The sequence below is a fragment of the Mustela lutreola genome, chromosome 11 (assembly GCF_030435805.1).
Source record: "Mustela lutreola isolate mMusLut2 chromosome 11, mMusLut2.pri, whole genome shotgun sequence".
Taxonomy (NCBI): domain Eukaryota; kingdom Metazoa; phylum Chordata; class Mammalia; order Carnivora; family Mustelidae; genus Mustela; species Mustela lutreola.
In genome coordinates this window covers 48,756,074-48,768,102 of record NC_081300.1, presented here as the reverse complement: position 1 = coordinate 48,768,102, position 12,029 = coordinate 48,756,074, and the positions used below count along the sequence as shown (strand labels likewise).

Below are 12,029 nucleotides of genomic sequence, written 5' to 3'. Positions count from 1 at the left end.
CTCAAACTTCAAGTTAGATAAATGTGAAAATTTACTTTAGAAGACTGTGGTTAACAATTTAGATTACAGTTCCTTCCCCCACACACCATAATGCTCCCTGGTATTGTCGAAGTTGGTTAACTATATTTCATATAGGCTTTAGGCTTGGTTTATTGATTTAGACATTCTTTTTTAGTTATTTCATTTCTGTGTTATTTGGGAAAAGATGTAATTCAGAATGAAGTATTATGGTATATTAAGGTAAAATATTTTTATAACTATAAAGTATGAAATATGTTACTGTGAATCTATATCTTTCCTAGAGTGTTTTCACAGAAGTACACCTAACATACTTCTAAAATTTTCTGAGTTCCTGAAGAGAACTCAGGCTAATTATTTTTATATGTAACTAAGGCTAATTATTTTTAACCTAATGGGGTTCTACATTAATAGTAATCCAGGGAAGCATGATTCAGAGCAAGAGCTCTGGGCTCCAGAATCCCATTCACACCGTGGAAAGTGTTTAGCCCCACCAAAGCCTCAATTTCCTCGTTTTTAAAGTGGGAGTGATAATAGGGCTGAGATTGTATCATAGTGTGTGGCATGTGTTTTTAGGGACATCTCTTCCCTGCTCCCCTTTTCCAGTAGGCCTGATATATTTGTCATATTTTCATACAAGAACAGCATAGTACCCCAGAGTTGGGGAATTAGACTAAATGTGGCTATTTTTGTCCATTTCCTATTGGATTTTGGCATTTGCATTTTTTTTAAAGATTTTACTTATTTATTTGAGAGAAGAATGAGAGAGTACAAGAAGGGGGAAGGTTAGAGGGAGTAGCAGACCAGACTCCCCGCCAAGCAGGGACCCTGAGGTGGGACTCCAGGATCCCAGGACTCCAGGATCATGACCTGAGCCAAAGGTAGTCGCTTCACCAACTGAGCTACCCAGACATCCCATGGCATTTGCATTTTTTATTTTATGTAGTATTTATTTTAGGTTGTACCTTTGATATAGTCCTGACAGTACAACCAATATTTCCATTTGATAGGGATGACATTTTAACTGTTTAAAAATTTTAAAATTGGGTGTCTCGGTGGCTCAGTCACTTAAACATCTGCCTTCAGCTCAGGTCATGATCCCAGGGTCCTGGAATGCAGTCCCACATTGGGCTCCCTGCTCAGTGGGGCATCTACTCCTCCCTCTGACTCTCCCACCTCTTGTGCTGTCTCTCTTTCACTCCCTCTCTCTGAAATAAATAAATAAAATCTTGGGGAAAAAAATAAAATTTTTTAGATTAAAAATTTTTTTTAAATTTTAGAGTAACAAAAGATTAAAACAGCAAAAGAAAATGGTGTTACAAAATTGTTACCTATTACAGTTTTAAACCATAAAATGTCTCAGCATTTATTACTTTGTTATCTCACATTCCAGACCATGTGCCCTGTGTGTTTGGATCGTCTGAAGAATATGATTTTCCTCTGTGGCCATGGAACATGCCAGCTCTGTGGAGACCGAATGAGTGAATGTCCTATTTGTCGCAAGGCTATTGAACGAAGGATTCTTTTGTATTAAGAAACTGTGTTTTCTTAGCTGAAGTATTGGTCATGAGCTCTTGTAAGCCATTAAGCTAGTTGGAGGTTCTAATGAATTAATTTTTAATATCATAGTTTCTTTCCTAGGGTGTAATTAGACTGTAAATGTGCCAGAACAAAAAACCTCCACAAGACAGTGTTTGAAGTTGTGGCTTTGTTTTTGTTTCTTTTAATTTGAAACATCAAGTTCATGTAATTCATAGGTAATTTGCTTGTCACTTCTAAGGGGAAAATCCTTTAAGGATCTCCTGTTATTTTTGTTTTTATTGCATTTTTTCCTTATAGTTTATAAATTTGTTAGACCTCAAGAAATGTAGTTCCTTATGATCAGCTATCCTTCAGTTGATATGATTTTACACAGTGCGTTGACAGAGGTACTCAGAATAGTCATGCATTGAATGAATGGGGCAAGTCAAACCATTAGGTCACATGTGTTAAATGACAGAATTAGAATATAAGTTATACATAGTTAATACTGCAGAGAGGATTATCTTTTTAAGATAAAAAGTTATACAGATGATTGATTCTGAATTTTTAGAGTAAATGGAAGCATGGAATGAGAGAGTAGTGACTTTGCCATTTAGCTTAATTTCTAGACTTAAAAGGAAAATTGTTTAACTTGAACCAAATTTCAAGATGATTAACATGGAAAGGAAAAGCAATCATAGTGGGATACTGAAGTGGGGGAAGTGGCCAAAAATGAGTACCTATTAACTGACCATTAACAGTTACCTTTCATATATGTTAATCTATACACTATTCTGTTTACCAACCGTTAAAAAAAAAGTCTGTGAAAAGTGTACCTCAGTTTTCCCTGTGGTTACTTATCCAGACTTAATCTGACCAGTGAAACAGTGTTGCCCTCTTTGGGCATCTGAGGTCTCATGTAGCTTTTCTTGTGTACTGAATAGTACCCCAGTGATCTGAGAAGGATAACGCATTGTCCCAAAGCAGCAATCTTTTTCTTATCCATATCTGTTCATTCTGACAGTGATACTGGTTCTGTCTTCATCATAAGCCCTACTTCCATTTTCTTTCAGTTGCTAAGGCTGGTAAGAAATCACTATCTTTATACCAACAGGTGAGGATATTTAAATTGCCAGCAGTATCCAAGACATAGTAAGTAACCTAATAATAAATACTTATTTTAGAAAGCGTGACCAGGACATTTACAGAAATATGTCTGATTACCTGTAGTTTCTTTTTTGTTTGTTTTTTTAAACTCAGACTGATTCTAGAGCATCTGGTCATTTTCCCGCCTTTGAATGAGTAGTCTTACTCTGTCTATAGGACGAATCTACATTTAATAAGTGTTTTGGGGTCATTGCTGCTAGATTATAAAAATATCAGCTGTTTACAGTGATGTCTACTATATACTGTGTACAAGCTTATTCTTAAGGGTGTAGTTATCTGGTATTTTTTTCCTTTCTTTGATTCTGGTTCTTCTTTTTTTCTTTCTTTTTTTTGTTTTGTTTTGTTTTATTTTGTATTGTTTTTTTCTGTTGTTACAACGACAACATATAAGAATATTCCTGGCAAGTTAATGGCTTTTGCCTTTGCAAGTCCTGGTGAAAATAGTGGTGAGCTTTGCTGGCTGATTTTTTAGTCTCGGTAATTCCATATCTGTGTTTAGCTGAATAACCTAGGATTTAGAAAAATAAAATTTTTTATAAATTTTAAATTTGAAAATTTATATGGATTCTGTTATCTAATAAAGGGCCAATGAGGCTATTTTTTAAGCCATATTTTAAGGTTATAGAAAGATAGAAGATCTGACATGATGTTCACTTAATGAAATAAGTTGTTTTCTTTTAGATTTGAAAATAGCAAAAGTCAGGATTTTTTTTTTCTTCCATGCCATAGGCTGCCCATCTCTTTTCCACTAGATCAGCTGGAGAGGAGGAAACACCTGGCTGACTTGTGCATGGTTTGGCCATCCAATGAATTCTGTGGTCTAAAGCTCTACTTTACTTAAATCCTTTTTGTCTTTGGAGCTTGCAGTGCTTAAACTTACATCCCTAAAAGACAATTTCATTTTTCACACTAGTTTATTTTTTCTCCATACATATAAAATACAATTAATATAAACTATCACAAAGAGTCATAAGGTTGCTATTTTGAAATTTGTTCAGTGAATAGAAGGTGTTTCTCTATTCATGTTTTCAAGTATCTGAAGAATTATTTTAAGTTTATTTTGTGTTTGTGAGCAAGAATAAGATTAAGAACTGAGTTGTTTAAATGACCTTCTTCTAATTCTGTGAAATCGCTACCTCTTATATGTCTCTCAGCAGCACTTTCCCAGTTAGATATGTTTCCTTCTCATCAGCTCATCATCATGTGCCTCAGAAGAGCTTTTATTTTTCCTAGAATCATTAAATAAAACATAGCAGACATTCATTCAAAAACGTATTTATTGGGCCTCAGGGGCTAGATAACACAACGTTGAAAAAATGGTCAGCATCTTAGCACACAGAATCTATCATGCAGCAGTTGTGCATTTGAAGAAATCTAGAGCCAAGAAGGGATCCAGAGGTACTAATAACATTTCTTCCTAATGTTTCAGAAGAGTTGTCATTAAGTAGCATTTGGATTCCCTCTCTGTACCCCTCACTCCTACTATGTATTCTCCTCTAAGATTATCAGCTTTGTTGCCAGAAACTCACACCCAACTTACTAGATGGTGCTATTCTACTCCTTTTTGTTCACATAATTAAACGTTCTTACTGCTTATACTATATTTGTATTTAATTTTATTGGGAGCAAGAAGGCCTTTTAAGAGAGGATCATTTTGCATTGGTGTAGGAATAGTATATTAGACAGATGTTTAGTTTAGCTGGCCAAATCATAATTAGACAAGATGTTTGTAATTTTAAAATATTGCAGATTGACCAGCTAGTTACTGAGACATAAGATTAATTGATGTTGAAAATAGTGTTCTTAAATTTGTTATCTTTGATGGCTTCAGCCTGTAAGAGCATTTTAGCATATTGAAATGCATGCTGCTTGAGATTTGTCCAATTGGAATTTCAAAGCTTACTGGGTCATGTTCTTGTTTATTATGAATTTTGGACCCTTTCCGACTAGGAATTAGTTACGCTTATAAAGTAAGAGACTTAGTGATGGGATAGGATAGGGAGACAGTATGGAGTTGAAACAAGTAAGAAGGAAAAGTCAGTGTTTGAATTTAGAGAAAGAAGGAGTTTAAGAATTCATGTAGATTTCATCAAAGCAGTAAGCAGAAAGAGTAGACTTGATAGAATAATAAAAAAGATTTTTTAGCCAGTTTTTAGTGTCATTTAATTGACAGTTGCTTTGTAAGCTATACAGTTTAATACATCTGGCTTTAAGAAAAAGTCCAAAGGAAAAGCACCTATCCTGTCAAGAGTATCTAAAATGATATAGTAATAGTTTGTGTAAAAATTGAATTTTTGGAATAGAATTCTTCTTTGTATTTTTTTAATTGTAAAAACATTTAACATGAAATTTACCATCTTCACAATCTTTAAGTGTACAGGTCAGTAGTGTTAAGTATATTCATGATAATTAAATGGCTATCCAAAACTTTCTCGTCTTGCAGAACTGAAACTTTATACCCATTAAACAACTCCCTTTTCTCTCCTCCCCCTGAATGGAATAGAATTTTCATTAAATATAAATCAAGAAACAACCTGAATTATCTTAATAGTTTGTTTGTGTTTGCAAGATTTAAAGTCATAGTCAACATTAAGTTTCTAAATTTGGGGGGGTGACAGAATTTCTTCCCTTCCTCCCAACTGTTATAAATCATAATTGGGTTGGGGTTAAATGTCTGTTAATTGGAAGGGTTTGTTAATTCATTTGGAGCCAGGGTGGGGGTGGTGGGACACATATTCAACATTAGAATAAGTTAGCTTTAAATTTGTAGTGAATGGGGAAGGTAATAGATTTTCACATACTATGTGTGCCTTGTCAAAAATGTCATTTGTCTTTAAATCTCCTTGTGACAGTCTCAAAATATTTTTTTTCTCTCAAAAGCGCAACCTAATTTTATTTGCTTGAATATTATGATAGGAATGCTTACTGATATTACTTGATAATCATGATAGCCTTGGAACTTATATATATATACATATATAAAACTATAGCAGTATTAATAATCACAGTTGTACTTCTTTAGAACATTAAATTTGAGGAAGAACTATTTAATGCTGTCTCACGTGTACATTGTTTTGCTATAGTGAGGGGGAAAATTCTTTAGATTGAGACTTAGTTTACGGATAAATAGTGTTAGTAGAGGATGAAACTAAAGTATGAGAATATGAACGAGTTAGTGGAGCTGATGAATTAAAATTGTAAGTTGTTACATTGGCATTTTCTACCTCCTTTTCTGTCAGAGTATTGCTTTTCCAGCTTTTATTCTTTTTTGTGACTAAGGAAGAGATGGGAACCTGAGGTTCAAATGGAAATTTTTATGTTGTTGAGGATTTAAGCAGTAGGTACAGGAAGGGTGATTTGCCACATCAATTTGGTGCATAAATCCATAACGAGAGGTGATGATGGACATGTACAAAGTGTGTAAGAAAGATAATATTGCTGAATGTTTTGCTTTTCCTGTACAGTCCACATGACTTTGTTTCATAAATGTGACTTCTTTCCTCCAAAATGCAAAATGGTCTTGTAATTTTCTATAAAATAAACAAATATACCATTTTGTCTGAAATCTTTTAACTTCAGGAAACTATTGAAAGTTCTGACTCAGGGCTTTGTAACAGTTTAAGAGGTTGTTAATTATCTTTTGGAAAATCCAGCTACATAATTCTTTAGTGCCTTGAAAGAATTATTAACTTGGCAACACTACAAAAACTCCCTACGAGGTGGTCTTTCGTGTGGGGTACCATCACACACACGTTTATAAGGTGTATTGCTCAGCTTGTGTGATAGCAATACTGCATTGTGTGCTGGGTTTGGGTAATTCTTTAAAGGAAGTTTTCTAGACTTGCACTTGATATTGCGTTTTAAAAAATGGATTACTTATGGCCATGACACTGTTACCAGAAAAGTAATTCTATAAATCATCATGCAAAGTCATATATAAGTAGTAGCATCTGGGAAGAAGAGCTAGGGTTCATACCGTTGGCTATTTTAATATGAAAGGAGGGTCTGTTTGGTAAATACAGATTGTCTTCCCTTCGTGAAAAAAAGACCTTTTTTGTTCAAGTGATTTGGTTTAAAGAAAAATTTTTAAAGGAAATCATGGATAGCATGTTCTTAATGGTAGTCTTAGCCTGAATCCACAAAATTGGTTTTCTGTTCATTTCAGTATGCCTGTCATTCTAAATACAGTATATTCGGTGTGATAGAAAGTTTAATTGACACATAGCAGTGTTTTGCTTTGTATTTTTTCCAGTGTTTTTTAGCTCCCACTTGATTAAAGTCTTGCTTGTGAATATAGTTTCTGTACGGCAAATGATTCTTGCTTACTAGCTTTTGTTAAAAAACACTTAGCAAGAGCTAAGCTTTTAAAAATAAATGCAAACATTTACTGTTAATAAAACTTACAATTGTAATATTATATAATGCTTTTCTCTGATCTTTTGAAAGTATTCCTTATATGAATTTTCATTTTTAAGGTATTTGAAAACATATCTCAATATATTAGATCTATCATTGGAAAGGAAATTATGTCTTTGAGAAACAAATTACATACATCTCTACTCAATATAGGACATAGATGCCTACATCTGGAAGGCTGTCATTACACTTGTTTACATTTAAGGTACCTCTCTCTAAAGGGCCAAAGAAGTTTTTCATATTTTAACACCTCACACTCTTTTAGGATATTGTGAAAGTAGTCTGAGTAGGATAAATTTGATAGAAAATCAGTCAACCAGTCAGGAAGACTCAACTTTTTTTCTACAAAGGTTTCTTCCTCTTCATAATTGAGGTGTAGATTTCATTTTCAAAACGTATACATTTTAAAGCAGTGATTTATTTGGCTTTTTTAGAAGTGTTTTGTGACTTAATCAGTAATTGAATGGTTTGAAGTTATTTCTCAAGTTAATAGAAGCAGTTGTCATTATTGAGAGGTTGTCTGGTTCTAGTTCAAAAGACTCAGCATGTTTATCTGGAATGTTTAAGAGGAAAACCATCTGAAACAAAAATCTTTTAATTGTTTATTTGAAAAAAATGTGTATTCCAACCTTAAAATTGTGAATTTATTTTTGGATAACCTCTAACTAACTGTATTTCTGTTGCTGTATAATTAGATATTTCATGGCAATATTTTTTATTAAATTGGAACTGTATAGGTTTTTAAAATAAAGACATTTTAGAAAATCTGATTTATATTTTTTATCATTGACAGTTACTCATCCTTCACAGAAATTCAAATTATTTGTTAGTCTTACAGTGTAGCATTTCCTAAACTTAATGACAGTGAGAACTTTTAAATGGTGCATTACAGAGTAGTGATAGTTTATAAGATAGAATGAAGTCATGGATTAAAGTAGAACACCAAAAATTATTTCAGGTATTTGCTGAAGAATGATCATTTGACAAATAATTTTTTTTTTCCCTCAAAAGTAGTTGAGGGTGCCTGGGTGGCTCAGTGGGTTAAGCTTCTGCCTTCAGCTTGGGTCATGATCTCAGGGTCCTGGGATTGAGCCCCACATCTGGCTCTCTGCTCAGCAGGAGCCTGCTTCCTCCCTTCCCTCTGCCTCTCTGCCTAGTTGTGATCTCTCTCTCTGTCAAATAAATAAATAAAATCTTTTTTAAAAAGTAGTTGATAAACTCATTTTGTTAAACACAGAAAAAAAAAACATAAGCATAATAAGCATAATATGAAAGGATAAGACAAGATCTGGAACAGAGCCCATTGATCACTGAGTTGATGACCTAGCAATGAGACTGTTAAGTAATACTGCCTTTGCACTAATGCTCTAATCAAATGTAATGTGTTCATGCTTTAGATTCCTCTTTATATTAGGTCCTTGCATTCTCAAATATGGCAGCTTTCTGAAAGGCTGATTTTCAAGTCAAATATTCTTTACTTTTCACATATTTAAGAATATTACCTTCCCCTACTATCTCTCTTCTTCCTTTTCTATAGAACACCAGTTAATATCTTGAGTGGAACATTAACATATAAATTGGAAAAGGCTTTTACAGGTGATACCACCACCAATTTAATAGGGAAATAGGAAAGCAACAAAATCAGAGAGCCCTGATCATGGCCAGACCATTCTGAAGAAAGACTGAGGTTCAAAAAGATGATATGTTCTCAGCATGTATGTATAGTACAAGAGTATTGTAGTGGTTTCCTATTGCTACTATAAAAGTTTCCATGAATATAGTGACTTAAAATGATAGAAACTTAGGATATAGTTCTGGAGGCCAGAAAACTGGCAGGAAGCTAGTCAGAAGATCCCAAAGTTCTTGGAGCTTAACCAACAGACTTCTAAGTAACATGGTAAAAGAAGTCTTGAGAAATTATAAAAATGTTTTGAAAATACAACTTGTTAAAATTTGTGGAATACAGTGAGAGCAGCTCTTAGAAGGCAATTTATAACATTGAATAGATACATTAGGAAAAGAGGTACAAAATGGTTCATCTAAGCTTCATCTTTAGGAAACTAGAAAAAGATAAATCCAAAGTAACCAGAAGAAAAGAAGTAAAACAGCAAAAATCAGTGAAATTGAAAAGAGGAAATGAACAGAGAAAAATCAAGGAAACAAAAAAGCTGATTCTTTAAAAAGATCAAAATTGATAGCCTCTAGCCAGGTTATCAAAAAATAAAAAAACCTCAAATTATTGAAATTAGGAATGCAAGATATGCCATCACTACAGATCCTGTGAACAGTAAAATGACAGTAAACAACTCTTTGCCCACAAATTTGATAACCTAGATGAAATTGACCAATTCCGGGTGCCTGGTGGCTCAGTTGTTAGCCATCTGCCTAAGGCTCAGGTCATGATCTCAGGGTCCTGGGATTGAGTCCAGCATTGGGCTCCCTGCTTGGCAGGGAGTCTGCTTCTCCCTTTCCAATTCCCCTGCTTGTGTTCCCTCTCTCGTCTCTCTCTCTCTCTCTCTTTCTCTCTGTCAAATAAATAAAGATCTTTAAAAAAAAAAATTGACCAATTCCTTAAAAGACAAAATATATCAAAACACAGGGAGAAATACTCTGAATATACCTCTATCTATTAAAGGAATTGAATCCATAATTAATAGTCTTTCAAAACCAAAAGCAGCAGGCGCAGATGGGTTCACTGGTGAATTTTACCAAACATTTAAGAGAGAAATTACACCAACTCTCTACAATCACTTCCGGAATATAAAAGCCAACATTATCGTAATTACCAAACCGGAAAAAGACATTACAAGAAAGTAAAACTATAAGCCAATATTTCTGCCAAACATAGATTTAAAAATTTGCAATGAAATGTTAGCAAATTGAATCTAGTAATATATAAAAAATTATTCACACTACCAAGTGGGATTTATTCCAGGTATACTAGTTTGGTTCAACATTCAAAAATTAATGTAATCCATAACATCAATATGCTAAAGAAAAGAAAATCATGACCATATTAGTAGAATGAGAAAAGGCATTGGACAAAATCCCCATTTATTATATAAGGAAACTTATTCATGATGGAAGTTCTCAAAATAAGAAAAGAAACTCAATTTGATAAAGAATTGTATAAAAATCTTCTAGCTAACATCACACTTAATAGTGAGAAACTAGATGTGTTTCCCCTAAAAGCTGGCAATGAGGCAAGGAAATCCACTCTTTACCACTCCTAGTCAGCATTGTACTAAAGTCCTAGCTAATGCAATAAGACAAGAAAAGGAAATAAAAGATGTACTACAGATTGAAAAGGAAAAAACAAAACTGTATTGGCAGATGATATGATTGTTTATGTAAAAATTTCCTAAGAATTGACAAGAAAACTTGTGGAACTAGTAAGTGAGTGTTGACAGCCATAAAATAACTTGCTTGAATTTTGATTGAATCTAAGATCAGTTGGGAAGAACTGACATCTTAACAATATTGAGTCTTCATGAACGTGGAATATCTCTCCATTTATTTAGATTTTTTTTCTCATGAGAGTTTTGTAGTTTTCCTCATATAGTTCTTGTACATATTTTTTATATTTACACCTAAAGATTTCAGAGGTTTGGGTACTAATATAAATGATACTTAAAAAAAATTTTTTTACTTATTTGTTTGACAGAGATCACAAGTAGGCAGAGAGGCAGGCAGAGACAGAGAAGAAGGCTCCCTGCTGAGCAGATATCCCAATGTGGGACTCGATCCCAGGACCCTGTGATCATGACCTGAGCCGAAGGCAGAGGCCTTAACCCACTGAGCCACCCAGGTGCCCCTAAATGATACTTTTTTAACGTTATTTTTATTAACATATAATGTACTATTTGCTCCAGGGGTACAGGTCTGAGAATCGTCAGGCTTACACACTTCACAGCAATCACCATATCACATACCCACCTTAATGTACATAACCCAACCCCCCTCCCCAACTCCCCTCCTTCCAGCAACCCTCAGTCTGTTTTGTAAGATTAAGAGTCTCTTATGGGTGATGTGGGAACCAAGATGGTGGGGAAGTAGGAGGAGGCGCCATTTCAACCTGTACCCTAAAGTGAGCTGATTACCTACCAAAGAACTCTGATCACCCATGAAATTTGCCTGAGATTAGAATTATACACTTCTGGATCTCTAGGGGGGCCGAAGACGCCAGTGGGCAGGTAAAGTGGGGTGGGAATGTCAGACTGATATTGGAAGATAAACAAAAGGGGGAGGGAGCCACCAGAAGCGTCCCATTGGAAAGTAATACCCCAGTACAAGAGTGCCCTGTGACTGGTGACCAGTATTAACTTGGAGTCTGGTTGAAAGCACACAAAAATAGCAAAGGGTCGCGGGGGGTGGGGGAATTGTGGGAATCGGGGCGATTAGGGACAGGGGCTTAAATCCCCAGACCCAGGACAGCCACCCCTGGCGCTGAGCCAGAGAGAGTGTGGTGAAGAAGTCAGGTCTTGGTCCCTGAGCTGCCAGTGCGCCTGAGAGAGGCATCTGGGTGGCGGCTCCTGTGAAGGACAGGCAGAAACACAGCCTTTTGCACTCTCCACATGCACGCTGCGCTACCAGAGTCTGAGTGGTGCCCCACACCTCCCCCTGAGAGAGGTGCATGCAGGCACCAGCCAGTAGAAACTCTTTTGCACTCTTCACGTGCACGCTGCGCTACCAGAGCCTGAGTCACGTCCCACACCCTCCACTGAGAGAGGTGCGTGCAGGCGCCAGCCAGCGCTCTCTCGGACCCAGAGAGTCTGAGCACTCCCAGCCCGGGCCTGCGGGAAAATCTCAGTGTGCCATCGCTTGGGACCTCTTTGGTGGTCTGGAGCTTCCCAGACAGCTGCGACTATCTTGGTTTTGGGTATAAGCAGGAGTTCCTGGGACCCCAG

At 35.6% G+C, this 12,029-nt stretch overlaps 1 protein-coding gene across 1 annotated transcript in view; it reads left to right on the top strand.

The window, feature by feature from the left end:
* MIB1 (MIB E3 ubiquitin protein ligase 1) overlaps positions 1-7,892 on the top strand; it is a 138,034-nt gene extending 130,142 nt beyond the window's left edge. The window contains exon 21 of the mRNA XM_059138816.1: positions 1,412-7,892. Within this exon, the coding sequence (XP_058994799.1) occupies positions 1,412-1,552 (141 nt within the window). The 3' untranslated portion in view covers positions 1,553-7,892. The remainder of the gene's footprint in view (positions 1-1,411) is intronic.
* The last annotated feature ends 4,137 nt before the right edge of the window (positions 7,893-12,029 follow it).